Source organism: Rhizopus microsporus, assembly GCF_002708625.1.
Source record: "Rhizopus microsporus ATCC 52813 unplaced genomic scaffold scaffold_3, whole genome shotgun sequence".
NCBI lineage: Eukaryota > Fungi > Mucoromycota > Mucoromycetes > Mucorales > Rhizopodaceae > Rhizopus > Rhizopus microsporus.
In genome coordinates this window covers 1801728-1823579 of record NW_019671918.1, presented here as the reverse complement: position 1 = coordinate 1823579, position 21852 = coordinate 1801728, and the positions used below count along the sequence as shown (strand labels likewise).

General features: G+C 36.9%; 14 protein-coding genes across 14 annotated transcripts in view; 9 read left to right on the top strand and 5 right to left on the bottom strand.

The window, feature by feature from the left end:
- RHIMIDRAFT_273657 (uncharacterized protein) overlaps positions 1-613 on the top strand; it is a 1686-nt gene extending 1073 nt beyond the window's left edge. The window contains exons 6-7 of the mRNA XM_023612396.1: positions 63-237; positions 296-613. Of these exons, the coding sequence (XP_023469532.1) occupies positions 63-237; positions 296-336 (216 nt within the window). The 3' untranslated portion in view covers positions 337-613. The remainder of the gene's footprint in view (positions 1-62; positions 238-295) is intronic.
- Positions 614-630: 17 nt separating this feature from the next.
- RHIMIDRAFT_273655 (proteasome-domain-containing protein) lies at positions 631-1978 on the top strand. The gene is made up of 6 exons (XM_023612395.1): positions 631-741; positions 825-906; positions 963-1057; positions 1115-1258; positions 1311-1485; positions 1539-1978. Exons 1-6 carry the CDS (start codon positions 686-688, stop codon positions 1794-1796), a joined length of 810 nt encoding a protein of 269 aa, XP_023469531.1. The 5' UTR covers positions 631-685; the 3' UTR covers positions 1797-1978.
- Positions 1901-2458, top strand: RHIMIDRAFT_93840 (uncharacterized protein). The gene has a single exon (XM_023615895.1). It carries the CDS (start codon positions 2005-2007, stop codon positions 2341-2343), a length of 339 nt encoding a protein of 112 aa, XP_023469530.1. The 5' UTR covers positions 1901-2004; the 3' UTR covers positions 2344-2458.
- Positions 2459-3270, bottom strand: RHIMIDRAFT_303156 (uncharacterized protein). The gene has a single exon (XM_023614407.1). It carries the CDS (start codon positions 3248-3250, stop codon positions 2465-2467), a length of 786 nt encoding a protein of 261 aa, XP_023469529.1. The 5' UTR covers positions 3251-3270; the 3' UTR covers positions 2459-2464.
- Positions 3271-4048: 778 nt separating this feature from the next.
- RHIMIDRAFT_198889 (ArfGap-domain-containing protein) lies at positions 4049-4765 on the top strand (the record flags this gene model as incomplete). Its single annotated transcript, XM_023606327.1, has 4 exons — positions 4049-4166; positions 4214-4303; positions 4362-4440; positions 4492-4765. The coding sequence occupies 4 exons, from the start codon at positions 4049-4051 to the stop codon at positions 4763-4765; spliced, it is 561 nt and encodes a 186-aa protein (XP_023469528.1).
- Positions 4766-5438: 673 nt separating this feature from the next.
- Positions 5439-6605, bottom strand: RHIMIDRAFT_198995 (NADH:flavin oxidoreductase/NADH oxidase; the record flags this gene model as incomplete). Its single annotated transcript, XM_023606339.1, has 1 exon — positions 5439-6605. The coding sequence occupies one exon, from the start codon at positions 6603-6605 to the stop codon at positions 5439-5441; it is 1167 nt and encodes a 388-aa protein (XP_023469527.1).
- A 1285-nt stretch (positions 6606-7890) lies between these two features.
- On the bottom strand, positions 7891-8726 carry RHIMIDRAFT_273636 (uncharacterized protein). Its single transcript, XM_023612394.1, is given in 3 exon segments — positions 7891-8608; positions 8650-8687; positions 8701-8726. The coding sequence occupies 1 exon segment, from the start codon at positions 8503-8505 to the stop codon at positions 8269-8271; it is 237 nt and encodes a 78-aa protein (XP_023469526.1). The 5' UTR covers positions 8506-8608; positions 8650-8687; positions 8701-8726; the 3' UTR covers positions 7891-8268.
- A 3481-nt stretch (positions 8727-12207) lies between these two features.
- RHIMIDRAFT_235159 (uncharacterized protein) lies at positions 12208-12823 on the top strand (the record flags this gene model as incomplete). Its single annotated transcript, XM_023608310.1, has 4 exons — positions 12208-12432; positions 12482-12568; positions 12616-12695; positions 12745-12823. 4 exons carry the CDS (start codon positions 12208-12210, stop codon positions 12821-12823), a joined length of 471 nt encoding a protein of 156 aa, XP_023469525.1.
- A 58-nt stretch (positions 12824-12881) lies between these two features.
- On the bottom strand, positions 12882-13230 carry RHIMIDRAFT_198674 (RNA polymerase Rpb6; the record flags this gene model as incomplete). Its single annotated transcript, XM_023606310.1, has 2 exons — positions 12882-13041; positions 13097-13230. 2 exons carry the CDS (start codon positions 13228-13230, stop codon positions 12882-12884), a joined length of 294 nt encoding a protein of 97 aa, XP_023469524.1.
- A 304-nt stretch (positions 13231-13534) lies between these two features.
- On the bottom strand, positions 13535-14136 carry RHIMIDRAFT_286803 (putative MRPL23-mitochondrial ribosomal protein, large subunit; the record flags this gene model as incomplete). The annotated part of the gene is made up of 4 exons (XM_023613414.1): positions 13535-13675; positions 13730-13884; positions 13935-14058; positions 14116-14136. The coding sequence occupies 4 exons, from the start codon at positions 14134-14136 to the stop codon at positions 13535-13537; spliced, it is 441 nt and encodes a 146-aa protein (XP_023469523.1).
- Positions 14137-14268: 132 nt separating this feature from the next.
- RHIMIDRAFT_273592 (uncharacterized protein) lies at positions 14269-14661 on the top strand. The gene is made up of 2 exons (XM_023612393.1): positions 14269-14361; positions 14420-14661. Exons 1-2 carry the CDS (start codon positions 14320-14322, stop codon positions 14621-14623), a joined length of 246 nt encoding a protein of 81 aa, XP_023469522.1. The 5' UTR covers positions 14269-14319; the 3' UTR covers positions 14624-14661.
- A 334-nt stretch (positions 14662-14995) lies between these two features.
- RHIMIDRAFT_93750 (uncharacterized protein) lies at positions 14996-16197 on the top strand. The gene is made up of 4 exons (XM_023615894.1): positions 14996-15146; positions 15195-15557; positions 15608-15696; positions 15775-16197. Exons 1-4 carry the CDS (start codon positions 15066-15068, stop codon positions 16079-16081), a joined length of 840 nt encoding a protein of 279 aa, XP_023469521.1. The 5' UTR covers positions 14996-15065; the 3' UTR covers positions 16082-16197.
- Positions 16198-17441: 1244 nt separating this feature from the next.
- Positions 17442-18793, top strand: RHIMIDRAFT_311722 (Aldo/keto reductase). Its single transcript, XM_023614752.1, has 4 exons — positions 17442-17515; positions 17559-17966; positions 18020-18424; positions 18483-18793. Exons 1-4 carry the CDS (start codon positions 17480-17482, stop codon positions 18651-18653), a joined length of 1020 nt encoding a protein of 339 aa, XP_023469520.1. The 5' UTR covers positions 17442-17479; the 3' UTR covers positions 18654-18793.
- Positions 18794-19535: 742 nt separating this feature from the next.
- Positions 19536-20357, top strand: RHIMIDRAFT_273587 (peptide methionine sulfoxide reductase). Its single transcript, XM_023612392.1, has 4 exons — positions 19536-19799; positions 19866-19968; positions 20026-20255; positions 20314-20357. The coding sequence occupies exons 1-4, from the start codon at positions 19656-19658 to the stop codon at positions 20338-20340; spliced, it is 504 nt and encodes a 167-aa protein (XP_023469519.1). The 5' UTR covers positions 19536-19655; the 3' UTR covers positions 20341-20357.
- The last annotated feature ends 1495 nt before the right edge of the window (positions 20358-21852 follow it).

The window sequence follows — 21852 nt, the reverse complement described above, 5'->3', positions numbered from 1 at the left end:
AAAAAAAAAAAAAATACATAATATACTGTCTGTTCTTACTTGGCTCTCTCTCTTCTTGATAGATTCGCATACCTGGAATGAATCCTGTTATAAACACCTTTAGCGCTACGTCAACCTTATCTGAAGTTTATAGCTTTTTACAATCGCAAGGCTGCACCAATCCATTTACTCTTTCAACTACATTCCCCAGAAAAACCTTTGGAGAAGAGGATAAAGAAAGGACATTGAAGGAACTTAGTAAGTTACATAATGTATTATACTAAGCGATGATTATATTAACATACATTTATTCAAGATTTAGTTCCTTCTGCTGCTCTGATCTTAGCATTCATTTAAGCCCTTCTTTTCTTGCATAATAAATAGCTGCTTATGATGATATAATACATAAGCTATTACTTTTGGCTAAAGAAAGAGTAACCCTCATTGAATAGATCTCACAAGCTCATCTTTTGTCTTTTCAGTATGTATGAATGTGTATGTGGCATTTATGGGCCTCCTCCTCGTAAGTTCAAACTGGACCTGATAAACAAAAGAGAGTGTCCGGCATGAATGCCAAGTGATTCATTGGCTCAGATTGAATAAAAGCTGCGTGACTGCCTCGATGAATTACGTATACCTTAGGCTGGACGGACTAACGTGTCTATGGGCAACAATTAAAGTCTCTCTTTTTTTTTATTAATATAAAATGACAATCAATACTGGATTAAAGAAGGGCGGTTTTAACTTTGATAATTGTGGAAGGTTAGCTCAAAGATTGAAACACGCGTGCTATGAATATACACACGCATGTCCATTATTCATGTTCTAATACACGTTTAAAAAAGAAATGCAGCATTGGAAGCTAAGGGTGCTAAACCACCAAAGGCAACAAGCACAGGTACTACTATTGTTGGTCTCATTTATAAAGTAAATGCATCATTGCTTTTTTTTTTTTCGAGACAAATGCTAATAACCCTTTTTAGGATGGTGTTTGCTTAGGTGCTGATACAAGAGCAACTGAGGGACCTATTGTCGCTGATAAAAACTGTGAAAAGATCCACTACATTGCTCCCAACATGTAAAAACATGAAAAGAATCAGGTCCTATGATAAAGATATTAACTTTTTTTTCATAGTTACTGTTGTGGTGCTGGTACAGCTGCCGATACTGAATTCACAACCAACTTGATCAGCTCTCAAATGGAATTGCATTCTTTAGCAACTGGAAGAAAGGCTAGAGTTGTTACAGCCATGACATTATTAAAGCAAATGCTATACAAGTAAAGCTTGTGCATGTATCACATGAATCATGACTAACTCTTATATAAAAAGATATCAAGGCCATATTGGTGCAGCTCTTGTTCTCGGAGGCTTTGATGTTACAGGTCCTCAACTTTATACAGTATATCCTCATGGCAGTACTGACAGCTTACCATATGTCACCATGGGCTCAGGCTCATTGGCTGCCATGAGTGTATTTGAAAGTAAATGGAAGCCTGATATGACTGTAAGTGGTGATGATATCATACATAGAGTAAACTGAAAATGTTTGAATTGTAGCGAGAGGAAGCCATTGATCTTGTCAGAGAGGCTATTGAAGCTGGTATTTTTAATGATTTAGGATCCGGTTCCAATGTGGATGTCTGTGTGATCACAAAGGATTCAACTGAATACCTTCGAAACCATGTTAGACCCAATGAAAGAGGAGTCAAGGAACAAAGCTATAGATATCCTAGAGGAACAACGGCTATTTTAAAGGAATCTATTACTAAATTTGTAACTGTGTCAGAAGGCGATTCTATGGACTTGACTATGTAATAAAGCATAAAGATATCATGACTAAAATTAGCAGACGCTTTTTTTGTTTATTTTCTCCGAGTTTATATATATTTTCTATATTTTTTTTTTTTTCTCTTTTTCTTTTCTACCTTTTTTATACATATAAAATCTCTCTTTTTCTCTCTCTTTCTCTCTCTCTCTTTTCTTTTTTCTTTTTTTCTTTTTCTCTTATAAATAAATTCTTTAAATGTCTTCTAAACATAAAAGTAAAGGCAGCAACAGCTCAAATGACCCATTACCATCCTTATGCTTAACAATATCCAGTGTGAATTCATCTACAAAATCACTTTCAATAAAGCACAGTAATCAATCGGAACCGATATTTGTTACACATAGACCCACTTACGTTCCTATGGCAACAGACAATACTCAAAAACAGCCTAGACGATGGGATGAATCTCAGTTGGCATTAGAATTGGCAGAGGATGATTTGACTAAAAGCAAGATACCAAAAGATAATCATAGACGATTTAAAAGTAAAATTTTTACTTCATTCAGAAAATTACAGCGCAGACTTTTGAGTTAAAGAAAGAAAAAGTCCATTTTTATTCTTTTGTGTACAGTGTTCATTTTAAATTGTTGCAATTAAAAAAATTGTTCATTTTTGGCTTGCATTCTAAACCATTGATTTTATATGTGTAATGAATTTATTTAATAGTACATAATTTATCATAAACAACATTAGGACTGGAAGATGCTTTGTTCCAGTCCTTATTGGCAATAAGCGTCCAAAGTTGGGTATTAGGTACAACTTGAATCATTTCTTCTTTCGCGTTGAAGTATTGATATGAGCTTGTTCTAAAGGCATTCTCATCAAAGGCATCAAGGCCTTCAAGTACAGGGTTTCCATCCTTTGAGTTTATAAACATAGAGTGCTTGGCCCATGCTGGGAATATCTTGGGATGATCCATGTTTTGTCCACCAGCCGCAATGTTGGATTCATTGGACGTGGTCATCTCATTCCAGTCATAATACTTGTAGCCACCATGACCAGAAAGATAAGCACCCTTTCTTGACCAGCTATTACCGTTCTTTGCATAAACAACAATGACCTGCTCCCAATCGTAACCATGGCCATATATGCCACTGGGACTGAACCCATCCTTTTTCCAGAACAGGCTGTATGCAACCCTTATCTCTGTATCCGTGCACTTTTTAGCGTTCCAATACACTGGGAAACGTGAGCCTGCAGGAGGGCATCCACCTTGGCCAGCAACGGGAAAGTTCTTGAGATCTGCACTAGGAACAACGGCACCGTTCTCGACACATGCAGAGGGCCAACACATGTCGTGCTTGAGAGCTCTTGAAAGCTGCCAGTAGGGACGAGCGCCTAATGCAAAGCTCGTGAAATCAGTCGATTGACTATCGGGAATTGGAGTATTGGCAAAGCAAAAGTTGGCAAAGAGGAAAAGAGCTACTATACTTCGAATCATATTTAGTACACAAGTTACTTTAGATACTTTTTGATGAGAGATATTTATATTGCTGCTTGTTGGCTCGTAATACCTTTTAATTCATTAATTGTCGTGCGACGAGATCGTTGTATACCTGAATCGTGTAACTATAGAAACTACAGAGCATTTGATTTTGAAACAATGTTTCATAGAAAGGCGTCAAATATCTCGTGTAATTTGACACTAGTACTGTTGTAGATATGTAGCAAATGGTTCTGTACTTGATTGCACCTACGGACTCTGTCCTCTGAGTATGTGACAGATATCTTGTTACACCAGGCAAGGCTCAATGTTTGAGCCTCTCTCGGTTTTTGCTGTTGCACGTTCTTGTCATGCTATATCTCGACTCTGCTTTTGACCAATAGCTAGTTGCATTTCGATCATAGTCCCATAAAAAAACTTCCTTATTTCCGTGCGTGTGTGTGCATATCTGATGATCTACCTCTACTTAGCGTGCAAGTGTATATGAAGCACATAGAATATGCTACATGCGCACTATTTGCTTTTTGAGTTCATTTGAAGCATATGTCAATACCTGATTATACCCACAATTAAGATATTCTTGCCTTTAACCACTTGAATTTGCTTCTAAATTGTCGTGTAGAGATTTCATTATATTTCCGTTAACCATTAGATATATTCATAAATAGACTTTTTATCACAGAGACACGCAGGTCCATATGACTTACGAACTATGTATTGCCCTCTTCTTCCAGTTAAATTTATTTTTTGAATTTTGTTGTCCGCTAATTTACACTTTTCTTTTTTGTATAAACCATGTCCACTCGCTATGCAAGAACTGCTGACAGAGCAACGAACGAAAAGAATGCGAAAATATTAAAAGCTCTACTTCAACAAACACCCAATAAATACTGTGCTGACTGCAAAAAGAAAGGTACCTTCATATTATAGAATATGTCCAAGATTAACTTTATAAAACAGATGCTCGATGGGCTTCTTGGAATCTTGGTATTTTCATCTGTATTCGCTGTTCAGGTATTCACCGCTCATTGGGTGTTCATATCAGTAAAGGTATGGTTCATTAATATAAAAAGACAGCACGGGTGATAATCAAATTTCTTTTTTTAAGTAAAATCTGTGGATTTGGATACTTGGGTACCAGAACAAGTCGAAAATATGATTCGATGGGGGAACGAACGAGCAAACAAGTAAGCAAATAAAAGAAAGCGAAATAACAATATGAACAATAATATGTATAGGTATTGGGAGGCCAATTTAGGTGATAGGAAACCAACAGAAAGCAATATGGAAATGTGGATCCGTGCAAAATATGAGCAAAAGAGATGGGCAATGAAGGGTCCTATTCCTGACCCCAGCACATTAGGTGATAGTAAGAGTGCACAAAATCAGGAAGAGGTAATATATAAAACTACCAATCTCTTTGTTTTGCTTAACATCTCAATGTGTGTATCAGCCTTCACAGCCTCCCGTGAAGCAGACAGTCGCAGAAAAACCAAAGACGAAACAATCTGAATTTGCAAACTTGGATGCATTCTTGGGTTCACCTTCTTCGTCTCCCGCCTCTACCCATCAAACTACAACTACATCCGCTTCTCAACTACAAGGTGCAGATTTTTTCTTTGGAACAAGTACATCACCACCACAGCAACAACAACAACAGCAACAACAACAGCAGCCACAGCAACAACAACAGCACAATGATATAAAATCTTCAATTCTGTCTTTATATAATACCATGCCTGCCGCTCAACCCCCTATGATGCAACAGCAACAACAGTTTATGGCTGGTAATGTCCAAAATCAACTATCTGGTTTAAACTTTGGTTATCATCAACAGCCAATGAATAATAACGTATGGGGATCGTTTGCCACTGCACCCCCAATGCAACCTCAACAGCAACAACAACACGGTCTTCCTCAAGGAAGTCAGTTCTTCACATCCAGTAGTAAAAATAATAGTCATAGTGCAAGCACTAATAACGTGCCAAAAGAGCCCAAAAAAGAGTAAGATATATTTGTCAAGTGAAAAATGTAGTAACTCACTTTTTCATAGTGTTTTTGCAGACCTTTTAGGTTAGAGAAAAAAAAAAAGAAGAGAATACATATAAAGAAATTCTAGATTATTATTCTCAATAAACTTTATTTACTTTCTATATAACAAACACACAATTAATCTACAATTATTCTATAATTCACGCTGAGCGCGTTCGTATTGGTTGATCCAAGTAGTCTTCACACCAAGCTCACGAGCAGCTCGATTTACCCAAGCTGTGTCACGAAGGTGCTCACGACCGATCAAGATATAATCAGCCTTGTCTTGCTGTAAAATAGCCTCGGCATCCTTAGGATCAGTGATCCTGCCGACTGCACCAACAGCGATACCAGTGGCACGCTTGATAGCTTCAGCAAAGGGGACTTGATAAAGAGGGTTACGGGGGTACTCAGCATCAGGACGATTTCCACCAGCGGAGACATCAATAACATCAACACCGATATCCTTCAATGCCTTGACGTACTCAATGGATTGATAAAGGTCCCAACCATCTTCATCATGGGCCTCAGGGTCTAATGACTTAAAGTCGGTAGCAGAGATACGAACCCACAGGGGCTTATGTTCTGGCCAGACCTTACGAATGGCTTCGACGACTTCAAGAGGGTAGCGCATACGGTTTTCCAAAGAGCCACCATAGATATCAGTACGCTTGTTTGAATAACCAGACAAGAAATTGTGCAACAAGTAGCCATGAGCGTCGTGAATTTCAAGTACTTCAATACCAGCCTTGTCAGCACGGATAGCGGCATTGACCCATTTTTGTTTGATTTCTTGCATCTCGGGAATAGTCAAAGCATGAGGCTTACCGTGGTGCTCATCAAAGGGGACATCAGAGGGACCGACGATATCGTTTGGCCATCCGCCTTCTGATTCAGGCACCAGCTTGTAACCAAGCCATGGAGAAGACATGTCGGCCTTGCGACCTGCGTGTGCGATTTGGATAGAAGGAACAGATCCTTGAGACTTGATAACATCAACAATGCGCTTAAGAGGAGCAATATGGTCGTCGGACCATAAACCAGCGTCATGAGGAGAGATACGACCACGAGGTTCAACAGCAGTGGCTTCAATGATGATCATACCTGAGCCTCTGATAGCATAAGAACCATAATGAGCCACATGGAAATCGTTAAAGAAGCCATCTTTGGCACTGTACATACACATGGGAGGAACGACGATACGGTTATGGTACGTGATGGATCTGTCTTTGATGGAACTAAACAGCTTGGGTCTTTGTTCATCCTTGGCTTTACCATTGTGAGGATTAATAGCGTAAGGTTCGATGACAACAGAAGGCATATTTTTTTATAAGGTAAAATAAGTTAAATAATCCAAAGAAAAAGAACGCCTTCTTCCTTTTTATACTTTGTTTGCTGTGACAATTTTTTTGAAGAAATTAATAATCAAGGGCAGCTTTGCTCTTGTCAGTTTTTGTGACAGTTCTTTAAAGAAGTATTAGTAATAACAATCTGATCCCAAATCATAATGGCTTGTCACTTCTTTATACCTCCCTCCTCCCTCCCCCCATTGTTCTTTATTACTGTCTTTCTCTTTATTTTTTTTGTCAGATCGTCACATAAGCAGTGCCACTAAAAGGGAGGGAAGATCGATCTTGATCGTTTTTCCAGAAATTTGGATAGACTGCTCACAGAATCTGGGAATCAGATAGGTAAAACTTAATCGAATGTAAAATGTGATTGGTCAAATATATACCTTTTTTATTCCTTCTTACGCAATACGTCATTTATACATGATGAGCCTTGAAACTTTAGTGGGAAGCAGTCCTTGATTACTCAAATGGAGTTTTGGCTCTGGATTCATTACACTGATCATAATTTTTAATGTTATTTAGTGGGTAGGCTTCAAGTCTCTTGAAAGACAAGACGAACAAAAATGACAACTTATTGAACACACAGGTAAATTCCCATCCATAAACACTACAAAGCCAACAATGAGCGTTCGCAAAAAAAGCTCCACATCAAAACAACTTGCAACCGATTAATACGACTGACTCAAGCTTCTCAGTCCTACAGTAAAAGTCCTTCGACACCAGAACGTCTTGATCAGAACTAGTTCTACTGTTGTGCAGCATCTTCCACTTGCCAATTTTGCCTCTTTTTGTCTCCAAACACCCTCTTCCTACCTAATCTTTGACAATCTGCATACAGAGACCAGGAAGTAAAAGGCCAAGGAAGCCATCAAATTTATTCGTGGACCTTTGTTTGACTTGCAGTGGACACATTCCAGATATTTCATTCACTCGCTAAAAGTGTCAGTTCGTTTTTAATAAAGTCAAACGGATGAGGGCACATAGCAGAACTCGAAGAATAATGCGTTGAAAAAAATTCCTTTTATTTCTTTTTGAGTCAAACTCGTACATTTGAGAATGCACTGAATGAATATGAAAGTAGTCATTTTATCAAGATTAAAGAATAAAAAGTCAAGTGTGGGAGTAACAAAATGAAGTTTTTATTAAAGCAATAGTTTGATTTCCAAGTCATTTTAGAAGCAAAGAGAGAGGCTTGAATAAGCAAAGATTTTTCTTTTGATAGCCAAGCTAAGAGAGCAAATAGAGATTTTTTTTCTTTTTTTCTTTCCGTAAGTCCAGAAGGCCACATTATCGCTAGCTTTCAAACCCAAGATGACTAGAACCATAGACTGCATGCCAGAAGACTACACGGTGTAAACCCTCCATGAATAAAAAGTACTCAAGTCTCAAGACACAAGGCCCAAGGCTCAAGACTCAAAAAACAACCACGGGAAACTCAGGAAAGGGGAGCTTCAACGTACGAAGAGTGCACCTAAGTACCTAGGACGAAGCTTTTTGAAAACACTACGGACAGTGCGCGCAGCAGAAACAGTGAAACCTTGAAACGGTGGGACATTGGGACATTGGGATATTGGAATATTGGAACATTGAAAGCATCGAGCTCAGTAGTAGGGAGAGTTTACGGGCCATTCATCAGCTGTAGAGGCAGAGCCATAGCAATAGGAGCGTCTCGGGGTGATCCAGCATAGAGAAGTAGCGACCTATCTGGTTAGTTTTTGTCTTGTTTTGTTTTTTTATACGTTTTCTTTTCTTGTAGTAGAGCTTGATAGAGCTTGGCAGATAGTGGCAAAGTAAATTGATTATGTTTCTTGTGGCTTCAGGACTTGAATATGTGGTTACTGCAAAGCAGTATTCATTAGCAGCAGACATTGATAGACATGAGCAAAATCTTTTAGGGACTTTCCGACGTTGATAAGCATGAGACAGGCATTCACTAGCATTTTCAGGCACTGATGATTATTTGTAGGCATTGGTAAGCATGAGCAGATGTTCACTGGTCTTTCCAGAGGTTTGATAAGCATTTGATAAGCATTTGTAGGCATTTGAGTATTTTTTTTGAGTGTGTGAGTGTGTGAGTGTATTGATAAGCAGTAGCAAGCATTAGTAAACACTTTGAGCATTAGCGAGTAGCAGAGATTTCTTTAAGACTACACCCCGTGAGAGACCATTTTGATAGAGTAAGATGCATCAGGAACTATGAAGTAGAGCCAGCAAAAGTGAATTTTCTAAAGGATGACATTAGTTATATGTACTTTGAGACCACCCAAACACTGTTATACCTTTTCAACGTAGTCATAATAAAGCCATAAGAGAATTTTTAAAAGAGATAAAGAATGAAGAAAAAAGAAAAAAAGGAAAAGAATGATGGTTTTTCTTTTATAGTTTTTTGTTTACGTGAGTCATTTTATTTAGGCTAAAAATGAATGATTCATTCCTCTTTCGTTAATGCATGAATAAAAAACTCGTTTTCAATCTTTTTTCATATTAGAACACTTCCGAACGCTCTTTTCTTAAGTTTAGAACGTGGAATATTCTCTTGTATCTTTTTTATATTTGTTTACTTTGCATAATTTTTACGCCTCCTTTTTTTTTTTTTTGATGCCGCTTGTTTACATAAAGCTGACCACGCACACACACAATTTTTATTATGATTGCCTCACTTTTCTTATTTCCAATATGCGTACTTTTCTGTTTGGTTTCTTTGGAAAACGAGTAAAAAAGTAAAGTGAGAATCAAGTGTACAAGGACAAAGGTTGAAAGGGGAAACGACATCTTTAAAAAAAAAAAAAAAAAGCAGCTGATGATAAACAAAGGTCTTTTATCAAAAGACACTAGGCTGCTGTTTTTGTGAAACGCACGCAGTAGTTGTTAATTGCCAATCAAAATGATCTAGACATCGTCCTTTGTTTATTTACCATTATACCTTTTTAGTATATGCTGGTAAATGGCGCTTTTAAGAAATAGAGAAAGACGCTATTCTGTAATATCAATATATAGATCAGCATTCATTATTTAAAGAAATAAGGAGATCTTATAAAAGGACTAAAACATTATCATGATTATCTCTGGTAGAGGGCAAAGAAGAGCCAGATCAAATCATGTGTCAAAACCTGTTTATCATGCATGAATAGTAGGTGATTGGATTGTTAGCTTAGGAAGACATAAGAGTTTGTAATGATCTTCTTTTTATTTTTAGTATACATGAAAAAAGGAAAAACTTTTATCCTCTATTTCTTGCTGTTATATACTTATCCTTTTCCCTTCTGCTTGTGAAATGTAGACTAACCTTAGCGAAGGTTGTGATTGTGATAGATCTAATGACTGTCCGCTCATTTTTGTAGTAAAGCAATGGACCTTTTAAGTCTGCATAAACCATTTCAAATGGCGCTCGAAACAGGACGGGTTGTTAAGGTACACAACGCACTTCATGTAAACCCTTCATGGCATGGATACTTGCGTATCATGAATGAGAAGTATGATCAATTATGCGATTTATTGGTGATCAAAAAAGGGGTTTTATGACAATGAAAAAGAATATGAATGTATGGATGTCAAAGGTAAAGGCTTTTATGGAAAGAAAACAGTAGAAGAATAACAAGAAAAAAGAGACTCGATAAACCTTAGAGCACAATTTAATGTCTATAATTATTCAAATTTGTAAATCGTGATGACACATCGTTTGTATTCATTATTGCAAAATGAAACTAAATCGGTTTATTTACTTATTTTGGAAGCAGATCCAGTTAATGAAAAGCTCAAGAAAATAAAACAGAGACATGAAGCAATTAAAAAAGCTGCCCATTAAAAATATGGTAGTGCAGTTTATCAAAAGAATGATATCTAGTATTGCCAAACATGTATATAAGTAAGCATTTAGAGCGGTTGGTCCCTATAGCTCTTCTTATTCAGTCCGTTTGCATCCCACCTTTTGGCTCTGTATACAAAAAAGGGTGTATTCTATACCTGATCAATTATACAAGTAAATTGACTTACAGTTGGCTTTATATTAGAAGCACCAAGCTTCATCCTTTATAAAACTCTTAACCATTCCATGTCTGCCTGTGTAGTCAGAAATTTTGTCTTTCGTAAAGTGAAAAGATGATTGTTTGCTTTGTCGATCCTGTAATAATATTGTCATTCCACTTGTAAGTATAGCACAAGCCTTGGCTTGTATTTGGTGTAATGAAATACACCAGAAATAAAATCAGCTTACAATGGTTACCAACCTGTCCCTCTTGTAATCTCAAATTCTCTTTTTGCTCTTTAGGGAGCTTCAGACCTTTATTACATTGTATCGTCTTGTTCCCTGCGAAATTGTTTCTAAAAATAAATTGATAAAAAAAAAGTTCTTGCTGACCAATGTTGCAATACTTTGGTTATAGTCCATTTCGTGATACGATTATAAAGGGTTGCGATATACTAGTACATAACTTATTTATGTGGATTCTTCATTTACATCAGCCCTCGATCCTTCCACTTATTTGATATTTTGTCACACCAAAAACAGGAGACAATCCTAATATGATAAATTAAATATTATGCACTTAAGATCTTAAGGGAGATACATATTCTTAAGTGGTATTAGAAGACATGTCGCTTTGTCGATTTTATGGCAGATACTCAGCCAACGTGCATAAACTAACGGCTGCATGGAGTAAAATGTTCAAAAGTAGACAAAACATTAAAAAAAATATAAAATAGCATTACTGATTGTTTGTTATAAAAGTCAATACTAACAAACCCAAGCGTTTTCCAATGCTCTTCCTATCTTAAAAAAAAAAGTCAGTACAGGATTCAAACAAGTGAACAAAGTGTCAGTTGATACACTGAAGATAGGCCTTCCGCTTTTGACGACCAGCGTCATTAGGTTTTAGTGCAGTACCACTCAGAAGCATAAAGCCTGTGAGAGTAAACTACAGAGTACTCAACGCACTGGCAAAGAATTTCCCTTATAGCAAGTATAAGGTAGTTAGTACAGTAACAGTCCGCTTTCGTCTGCATATATGCTCGTTTAACTAAGATACCAAGTAAGTAATACTTACCTTTATCAATAAGAAATGAAAAGAAGAAAAAAAGAAAAAAAAGTAAAAAGCGCTATGCAAGGAAATATAGACAAGCTATGTAACGGAGCATAAAATATCTTTTATCAGGTACGTAGAGCGAAAAATGCTTGATATGATAAACAACGCCAAATTTCGTAATCCACATTGCCAATTTGACAAAACCTAGCTTTAGGTTACTTTATTGAAAGGAACTGCAAGGGATCTTGAGCCCTAATGTAGATGTTGCTCTATACCACAAAATTATTTTATAAAGTCATGCTTGATAGGTGAGCAATATTGGATTAACTGAACCCTATGAAATAAACTCAAAATTGAAGCAATTCGTTTACTATTATGAAAAGTATTTATTATTCATGATTCATGCCAAGTGTATCAGACACTATGAGTCCATTGGCCCAGCAATACTCAGGTTTTCGTGACTCTTTGAACTGGTCGGAGCGATATTTTTTAGTCCGTGGACTTCGTGCCCATAAGGTTTTTTTTTTTTTTTTTTTACTATTAGCCATCAATGCCAAAAAAGAAATCTACATTACGATCTGATGTAACATTAAGCATCGATCAGCAAAAACTCTTTAAGCCTTCACAACCAAAACAATCTTTACGACATAGAAAAGAAGAAAATGCTTCTGAAGTGCTCCAAGAGATGATTGCAAACTCTGATTATGACAATGCCCTGAAATTATTCAAGGCTCTACTAGAAAGCTCACGTTTCAATATTGGTAGTTTATGGGAGGTATGGTGATGAGACATGGCACAATGTCCTTTTCTTATTATTATAATAGACAGGCGTTGAGTTAATCGGCACAGTTGAACCCGCAAAACTCACTGATTATTTACATGGAGTTTATATTTGTTCTCAAGGAAAAACGGTAAGTTCAATTAAAGATGATAATATTTTGCTGATTGATTGTTGTAGCGTTTGGCTGTATTTCATGCATATATTGATAACTTGATGCTTGAGAAACGATGGCAAGAAGCCCTTGATGAGCTTGAACTGTAAGTTTATACAATAATAGATTTCCTTCATGAACTAATCATACACCAGACGACGTGACTCACCCAAATACCAAACTGCAGCACTCTTGGATAAAATATCAACTTGTAAAAAGCAATTAGGCAAATAGATGTATAATAATGTAAATATTCATGTGTTTATGTGTACAAAGTGGTATATAAATGTTTTTATTCTACAATCAAATCCTTTACATCCCAATCTTCATATGTATTATCGGGTAAAAATCGTCTGACGATCAATGGAACTTTCTTCTCTCGCAACTCCTTCATGGCAATCACTAATGCATCTGTTTCACCGTCTAATTCAACCATGACTGGTGCATTCATACTATTGCCTTTATTAGTTTGTTTATTTTTGATATTTATTGTGTCCTTGTCCTAACCTGATCTGAAGTGCACGAGTTCCCAAAATTCTTGCCTTTTCAAACTTTGTCATGTAAGGTGTTGTCTGTCTTACTTTGGATGATCCTTGTTCTTCAGATCCTTTCTCAATAATCTCAATTGAAGCCTCATCCATCTATAATAATGAATAATTGAACCTACAACAAGACTTTATAACTTACTGTAATACTAAAATGGTGTTAAACGTTTATGTCTTTTATTGATTAAATTCACTTACTCTCTAGACATTTTTTTAACAGTAAAAAATATATAAAATGCGCAATCAGCACTTCCTTCCAAATTATTTATACAAGCCACAATAGCCCCCTTGCCACACACACAGACATATTTATATACATGACAAAAATGGGTTCTCTTTAATGAATATCACACATACACACACGATAAAAGGAAACATAAAATACACAAATTAAATATAATTACTTCTGGTCAACACCATGCTGCTTGATAATATTGGCTGCATATGGATGTTCGCTTCCCTCAAAGATCTTCAAACGGTCCAATCGAACTTGTCGAAGTCTATTCTTTGGTAACATGCCTGAAACAGCCTTACGAATAGGCTAAACATATAATATATAAGTAAACATGTCTTTTTTACTTTCTGTTGTTTTTACCTCTGTTGGGTCATTGGCTTGAAGGTTTTTAAAGTTGATTTCTTTTAATCCACCAGGGTACATGGTATGGTGACGATATAACTTTTGTTCAGCTTTCTTTCCAGAAACCAGGACATCTTTGGCATTAATAACAACAACATAATCACCACAATCAGCTATTAAAAATATTAGTAAATTGATGGATAAACATTGAATACGACATTACATGCTGGATCGTAAATAGGTTTATGCTTTCCCATCAAGGTGGTTGCAATATTTGTAGCCAAACGGCCTAAAACTCTTTGCTTAGCATCAACAACATGCCACACACGGGCATATGCAAGAGCAGTCTATTTGAGATATTAGTGAATAGAAAGAAAGAAAGAGTGGGAAGAGCATGAACCTACATTTCCAACAGCTTGTGACATTCTAAAGAAAAACCTCCAAAACTGTCAATGAACTACTGTCCCCGCTGGTTTGAGAGGGTACACGGCTCTCAAGAAAAGTAGTCACAAACTCTTTGTTTGAGCGATACTGTCATCACGTGATACTATTCACCTTTAGGAACACACAAAGAATACGCCAAGTTGCATCTTTTAGCATTTCGACACATGAGCAGCGAAATTAACTGCATTGCGCTTATTGGAAAGCAGGTGTGATGATGTGTATGTGATGTAGAATAATAAAAAGAATGCTAATCGTGATGAACAGAATAATCCATTATACATCAAAAACTTTAATACTTCGCATCCTGACTTAAAATATCACTACATTGCACACACATCAATAGACGTCATTGAAGAAAGAGTATCTAATGGACCCAAGAGCTTAGATGCTTACTTGGGCTTATTATATGCTATGGAGGATTTAGCAGTGTACATATTCAATAAGCTGGAGACATCAATAGAGTGTTAATAATTCCTCCCATAGATATGGATATATAACAAACACCAGAGTCAAAATTATTGCTGTTGTATCTGTCACTGATGGAATCATTCGTGATGCAGATATGAAAGCTGTAAATGTGTATTGATGTTAAATGTATATGTATTAACCTTTATTTTACAACAGCTATTTCGTAAAATACATTCTGCTTATGTTGCAAACGTATGCAACCCGTTTTATAATGTGGATTCTCAAAAACCTATTACAAGTAAATCATTTACCAAGGCTATTGAATCTATTGGAATGAGTGCAAGAACATTAGAAATATAATAAACACTATCACGTTTAATACATGTCTGTCTTTGTCTACTCTCTGCTGAGTATCACTTTTGAAACGCAGATAAAAAGAGAGAGAGAGGATCTTCCTTGTAATACATAAAAAATCTTTCTTTCCCCTTTCTTTTTTTTCCATATGAATCTTCCTAAAATAAAACGAATACCGTCTTTTGCTTATCCTTTGAAAGGAGTTTATTTCTTTTTAGCCCATCCAAAGGTATATAAAGAGTAAGCATTTGTTCTTTATTAATAGTTGCTACAAAAGGAACTATGGTTAAAAACGCTCAGTCCTATTGTATTGTCAATCATCTTTAGCACTTTCTCTATTGGATTTTCATTAAAGGTACTTTTGCCTGGACATGTTGAGAAGTTAATCGAATGGCACTGGCCACACTGGATGTCTTGGTTCGTTTCTGTCATTTCTGTTGTCCTCGAGAGTGCCATCATCAACTTGCTGTTCTTTGCCATTTTGGTGCCCATCTTTCAGGATGCTGTGTTTGACGCTACCTTAGAAGCTAGAGGATTAGGTCATCTGTTAGATGATACCGAGGATATACCAAAGCTTGTCATTTGTTGGCGTAATATAAGGTCAAGCATCTTGGTAAATTGGTTACTGATTATGGTCAAGGTACGTCTTTAAATTTAATATGCCGTTCTATCTCTCTAAAAAAGTAATAGATCTTACTTTTGATTCTCACATCTCCTTTTCAACTGGTGCCTATTGTTGGTACAGCACTGGCTTGCTATATCAGTGGATGGCCAACCGCGTAAGTTATGAGTACTAATGAATGTACCTGGTTTCGTCTGACTTTTTTTTTCTTATTATTCTTTTTCGTTTAATACAGTTGGAACCAGCACCTGCATTATGATATTGAAATCCGCGGACTCAAAGTATCCGAATCATACCGCTATGCAAAAGAACATAAATGGGACTATGCCAACTTTGGCTCCGTTGCGTTTGCTTTGGAAATCTTGCCCGTATTTAATATCTTTTTCGTATGGACAAACATCGTAGGCGCTGGTTTATGGGTGGCCGCTACCTACGAGCACGAAAATGATCAGACAGCCGAGGAAGAAGAGAGCGTACCTTATCCTCCTGCAAAGAAACCCACGACAGCAACAGCCACAGAACAAACCCCACTTCTCCAATAATAAAATGCCCCAAAAGATTCTATACCTGTCAATTGATTAAACTGTAGCACAGTTGACACCTATTAAGGGACGTTTGTGTAATGTTGCATTTTTAAAAAAGAAAATTGCATGGCTTAGAGACAGTCTACAGTTTAAAGAAGTTGCATATAAAAAAAAAAGAAGGGCGTCACCATTCAAAGCGATGCTTATTCTTACTGTTCCAAAGTCTTTGATTTTCTACCTAGCAGAATCTCTATGTCATGCCTTGAGTTTTAACTGAATTTTTTCGTAAGCGATTCATATAATCAAGATGAGAAAAGAGCCCAGTATTCATATAGAGTTTATACTTCTTAGGTATATTGGTCCTTTTGTAACTGAAAGGACAACTCTCTGCACACGTAAAGATGTCAACGCGTTGGTTTCCTATGTGAAGATATTGCTGTTCAATTTATAAGCAACGTCCCCTGTGTTTTTCGATATCCTCTGTCAATACCGCAACAGCTACAGCAGTAATATCATCTGAGTCTATAGTACCAATGACAGTATGATTTCTAGGGTACTTGAGGTACATAAAGTTACCAGACCGTAAGGCAACAGGGCTTCCTCGATCAGGGTTAGTTGCGTTAGCTATAAGCACTACATTGCTATTGTTGCGATGGATTTCCTCACAGACTTTAGGAGACGGTATCATTCGTTAAGATATAGACATAAAAATAGTCCAAGTGATCTTTTTGCTTTTTAAAGATTCAGAGAAGGCAGCGATGATTAGGACAGAGGGCTCGTGCCATCCACCTTCTTAGGTGAGCATCCTTTGTGAACTCCCATAAGCGTGCTTGCCTCGACTGCTTGAATGACGTTATATCCGGTCTCGACCGAGGAGCGCGCCATGAATGCATGAATAACACCAGCTCCAAGCAAATAAAACAAATACAATGCTGTCACTCGTGAAACATGCACTAACGTTTTCTAAAGTAATTAGTAGCGATATACAAAAACGTCCACTGATGACGAATAATATTTCCATAATAATATCTATTTGTGGTGATACGAGATCTACAAATTTCCTTTTCGGAAACTGCCTAATGTTTGTACTTTCTCAAAATCTATTGTAGTGGAAATAGGGAATACTTTTTCAGTATAAACAGGCGATGCCCAATATTGTGGAAAGTGGCTTTATGTGTAGCTATCAAGGTCTTTTCCTCTCTCAAAATGATAGGTTTTGTATAAAGAGGTCAGCTTTTCCTAGTTTCTTCAACTAAAGTTGATATAACTAGCTTCTAATTCACGGCACTCCTTCCGAATGGTTTGATTCGACAAGTTCCACTAAATGCCTACCAAAACTATATAAAATCAAGGCCCATTTTCAAGATCACTTTTTTTTAAAAAAAAAACACGATCAATTACTTTGAAGTGACAAAAATGGAATACGTACGACTTGGCAAAACTGGAATGAAGGTATATTGACCCATTGATATTGCATGAATTTAACCATTTTTAGGTATCTCGAATCTGTTTAGGTGCCATGAGTTATGGAAGCTCCAAATGGCTTCCTTGGGTGAAGGATGAAGAAGAATCACTGGAATTGATCAAGATGGCGTACGATGCTGGCATTAACTTTATTGATACCGCAAATGTTTACAGTAACGGTTTGAGTGAACGCGTTGTGGGCAAGGCCATCAAAAAATTCAACTTGCCTCGTAACCGCATTGTAATTGCCACCAAGGTTCATTTCCCCGTACACGAAGATGACATCGCTATTCAGCCTTTTGGTTTGCCTTTGGATGATCCTAGATTGATAAACAATGGAGGTTTGTCCAGAAAGGCTATCCTCCAAGCTGTTGACGACTCCTTGAGACGCTTGGATTTGGATTACATCGATTTACTTTACATTCATCGTTTTGACGAGGTGGGTTTATTGAGCAACAGTAAAAAAAGACAGGTTGCCAATATTATTATTAGGAAACTCCTATGGAAGAAACCATGGAAGCTTTGCATGATGTGGTAAAATCTGGCAAGGTGCGTTATTTGGGTGCAAGCTATATGAACGCATGGCGCTTCGTACAGATGAATGCCATAGCTGAGATGAACGGGTGGACTAAATTTGTTGCTATGCAAGACTTGTACAACTTGGTCTATCGTGAAGAAGAACGCGAAATGATACCTTATCTTGCTTATAAAGGTATTGGTCAGGTCCCATATTCTCCATTGGAAAGAGGCAGATTAGCCCGTCCTTTAGACCAAGATACCCTTCGTTCGTCAGTTGACTCTAGTAAACCCTGGTCCAGATCATTGACCGATGCTGACAAGGAAATTGTTCAAAGGATTCAAAAGGTTGCTGAACAGCGAGGCGTGCCTATGGCTCAGGTAACCTAAATCATATCACAAACAAGAGTTAGATCACTCACATTTCCTCCTCTTCTAGGTGAGCATTGCTTGGTTACTTAGCAAGCCTACTGTAGCATCTCCTATTGTCGGTATTAGCAAGGAATCACACTTGAAAGATGCTGTCGCAGCTGTTTCGCTCAAATTAACTAAAGAGGAGATTAAATTCTTGGAAGAGCCCTATGTTCCTAAAACTACAATTTCCAAGTAACTTGAGGGGGTTCCGAGAATTTCTACTGTCAACCATATCATTTGACGCCAAGGGCTTTTGTTTGACGCCAATTATTCAAAATAATATTTCCCCTATAAATGACTAAATAAAAGCAAATAGTTACCAGAACTCTCTCTTGCCATTTATTGCTAGTGTTGTTCATCTAACCATATCATGCAGATGCCCTCTGCCATGAGATAACCAAGTACTTCACTTACACATGTATGTCTCTAGTTACACTAGATTATATTTATAGTAAATCGGATACACAACGATTCAAAAAATGAACAAGTTGAACAATAAGCATCAAAGAATGGAGTATTAGAGAGTAAAGTGAATTATTTGGCAAAGAACATCAGTCCAATTGCCTCCGCTGTCAAACGAGTTCGCTGATAGGCCCTTGAATACAAGGAAAGACGTTGGTTGTGACTTTTCTCATGACTGCTTCCAACCCTGCATTGTGCTTTGGTAGCAATTGCCGAAAAAACGGACATTGATGATTTGCATTATAAACTGGAACGTATTGCACCCGCTTTTTGTGATTATACCGCTGCCATTAACATCCATTTAAGCAAAGATATAACACACACACTCTCTCTCATTTTCTGTCTCTCCCCAAAATATAAAAGAACTAGAACAAATTCAAAAAGATGTATGTGAAGAAGTCAAAATGAAGTAAATAACACTCAATTGGTAACAGCACAGATAGATATGAATAGTTATTTACTGACTCCAATTCTCTTACGTGATTTTTCATAAACTTTGCGCTGATGGGAAAGGACCGGAGATCATTTTTATGTTGACATTGCGCAATATGGAAGAGCGTTGAATGGATTAAGAAACTATAAATTCGCTCATCTGATTGGACAGAACAATGATTTGTCATAGGTTGCCTATTCAAAGCGATAGATCTGAAATAACAAAGCTCCATTTCAATATAAAAGCAGAACAAAGCTCTCTTCTTTTTTTCTTATTAATTCTTCATATTTCGTATAGTTCATCATGTCTCTTACTGAAAAGGCTACTTTTGCTGCTGGTTGTTTCTGGGGTGTTGAGCATATCTTTAACAAACATCACAAGAAAGATGGTATAACCACAAGAGTTGGCTATATTGGTGGTGAACTTGACAATCCAGACTACCAACAGGTACAATAGAAAAAAATTTTTATAGCTCAGAATAGAGGCAGTCGATATTAAATTTTGCAACGCTAGGTTAAGACTGGCACCACAAACCACGCTGAAGCTTGTGAAGTCACTTTTGATCCAACAAAAATAAGCTATGAGACATTGGTTGAATTCTTTTACAAGTTACATGGTAATATAGATTACTATTCTATAGTAGAATAGGTGTATTTATTGAATGTCTCTCTAGACCCTACTACCGAAAATTATCAAGGACCTGATATCGGTACACAATACCGTTCTGCCATTTTCTATCACAATGACGAGCAAAAAGCAATTGCTGAAAGAGTCACTAAAGAAGTGCAAGAAAAACATTACCCAAATGCCCGTATTGTTACCAAGATTGAACCCGCTACCAAGTTCTATGATGCTGAAGAATACCATCAATTTTATTTGGAAAAGAACCCTGAGGGATATGCTGTAAGTATTAATAAAAAAGTAATTGAATCAGTGACTAATCATTGTTTTCTATATAAAGTGTCCCACTCATTACCTTCGCTGGTAAAAAAAAAAAAAAAAAAAGCAACTATACACACTTGTATTTTTAGATCAAGCATACGCATTTTTATATATATACACACTTTCAACAGCTCATTTTCTATTTTACACACAACCATTCAACATGTACAGTCTATAAATTATATTTTATTGATAATAAAAACCAGAACCACAGTTAATGCATCTCGAACAGCCTTTTAAAATCTTGTCTGTGAATGTGTTATCTTTGGCAATCAGGCTTTTAGCACCACAGGTTAAACATTTACGTGCCTTTGTTTCAAGTAGGACTCGTTTTGTGATACTACAGAGCTCCCAGAGATGTCCTGCATTGCACTGTGCTAGAGAACTATTTCCAATCGCATTCACTGCTTCACTACACACTGGGCATTTTTCTCTTGGCTTCAGGGTATATTCAGCACTGGATTGTAAATTAAAACAAGTAGCGTATTCTAACTCTTGATTAAGGTCGAGAAAAGAAAAGCTCCTTTGCAGTCTTGTGTATACTTGTGAAGCAGCCTGTATGAGTTGTTCATCACGAAGCGCAAGTGCCAAATCGGATAGTATCAGCAATTCAGTCACATCTTGCTCATCAAGATTGCCAAATTCATTGTCTGATAAGCGTAAGGCAAGGTCAAGAGCGTGGGAGAGATAGTATAGCTGAATGACATGCTTTGCCTTTCTGCAAGTATCTTCAAAGGCCGCAGTTGCTTGAAGCAGGTTATAATGCTAAGGTATGTTTTAGTTTTAAAACTACTGGATCTGTGTGTCCTTGGTCACCTTTAGCTTAATCTCGGCATTTATAATAATTCTAGCAGCTATTGTACTTGGTGAGCTAAAAAGAGCTCTTGTAAGATCTTTATCACTAGAATTGGCAAGTCAGTATTGTCTTTTTTCTCCCTTTCTTTTCACTCATACTCTAACTCTGGTCTCTGCTGCAAAAGGCTGTCAAGCTTGATGAGCCACATCTTAAAGTCACTCATATCATCTTCATTGAGCAAATATTCTAATGTTTCATGAACAATAGCTTGTACGGGATAAGTGAAAACTAATAATACACTAGGTTAGGGATATATAGCTGCAAATATCATACGTTACTAAATTCAGGATTATAAGCATATCTATCTAGGTCATCGCAAGCATCATCCACACCAATACCACGCTCTTTTTGGAGAATGAATGCTATAGTTGAATCTTCTTCAGATTCCAACCTATAATGAACATCCACCGTGGGCTTCATACTAATATTTATATGTGGATCAGATGATATCATTTCATCTTTGATTTTTTCTTTATCTTACGTGCAGTATATTGCTGTAATGATCTTATTTCGCCCGTCTGATGCTCCCCAGAGATAGGGAATAGCATCCGATGCGCCAAGAATATCATCTTCCTCAGTCTTTATCTGTTCTTCCATCCACTGCTGCTTATATTTTTGTATCAGTTTCTGATTGAGCTTGTAAGTCTGCTCTTCATCCTTTTTTACTCTTCCATCTTCTGTCATGATTAAATAAATTCCTTC

Excerpts from the sequence above, each read along its gene's own strand:
- RHIMIDRAFT_311722 (XM_023614752.1), top strand. The coding sequence starts at position 17,480 with ATGGAATACGTACGACTTGGCAAAACTGGAATGAAG. Across the intron at positions 17,967-18,019 it reads ACATTCATCGTTTTGACGAG|GAAACTCCTATGGAAGAAAC; the intron begins GTGGGTTTATTG and ends TATTATTATTAG. Across the intron at positions 18,425-18,482 it reads GAGGCGTGCCTATGGCTCAG|GTGAGCATTGCTTGGTTACT; the intron begins GTAACCTAAATC and ends CTCCTCTTCTAG.
- RHIMIDRAFT_273636 (XM_023612394.1), bottom strand. The coding sequence starts at position 8,505 with ATGTCTGCTGCTAATGAATACTGCTTTGCAGTAACCACATATTCAAGT.
- RHIMIDRAFT_93750 (XM_023615894.1), top strand. The coding sequence starts at position 15,066 with ATGAATCTTCCTAAAATAAAACGAATACCGTCTTTTGCTTATCCTTTG. Across the intron at positions 15,147-15,194 it reads TCTTTTTAGCCCATCCAAAG|GAACTATGGTTAAAAACGCT; the intron begins GTATATAAAGAG and ends TTGCTACAAAAG. Across the intron at positions 15,697-15,774 it reads ATCAGTGGATGGCCAACCGC|TTGGAACCAGCACCTGCATT; the intron begins GTAAGTTATGAG and ends CGTTTAATACAG.
- RHIMIDRAFT_93840 (XM_023615895.1), top strand. The coding sequence starts at position 2,005 with ATGTCTTCTAAACATAAAAGTAAAGGCAGCAACAGCTCAAATGACCCA.
- RHIMIDRAFT_273587 (XM_023612392.1), top strand. The coding sequence starts at position 19,656 with ATGTCTCTTACTGAAAAGGCTACTTTTGCTGCTGGTTGTTTCTGGGGT. Across the intron at positions 19,969-20,025 it reads ATTCTTTTACAAGTTACATG|ACCCTACTACCGAAAATTAT; the intron begins GTAATATAGATT and ends ATGTCTCTCTAG. Across the intron at positions 20,256-20,313 it reads AGAACCCTGAGGGATATGCT|TGTCCCACTCATTACCTTCG; the intron begins GTAAGTATTAAT and ends TTCTATATAAAG.
- RHIMIDRAFT_303156 (XM_023614407.1), bottom strand. The coding sequence starts at position 3,250 with ATGATTCGAAGTATAGTAGCTCTTTTCCTCTTTGCCAACTTTTGCTTT.
- RHIMIDRAFT_273592 (XM_023612393.1), top strand. The coding sequence starts at position 14,320 with ATGAGCAGCGAAATTAACTGCATTGCGCTTATTGGAAAGCAG. Across the intron at positions 14,362-14,419 it reads TTGCGCTTATTGGAAAGCAG|AATAATCCATTATACATCAA; the intron begins GTGTGATGATGT and ends CGTGATGAACAG.
- RHIMIDRAFT_273655 (XM_023612395.1), top strand. The coding sequence starts at position 686 with ATGACAATCAATACTGGATTAAAGAAGGGCGGTTTTAACTTTGATAAT. Across the intron at positions 907-962 it reads TTGTTGGTCTCATTTATAAA|GATGGTGTTTGCTTAGGTGC; the intron begins GTAAATGCATCA and ends AACCCTTTTTAG. Across the intron at positions 1,058-1,114 it reads CACTACATTGCTCCCAACAT|TTACTGTTGTGGTGCTGGTA; the intron begins GTAAAAACATGA and ends TTTTTTTCATAG.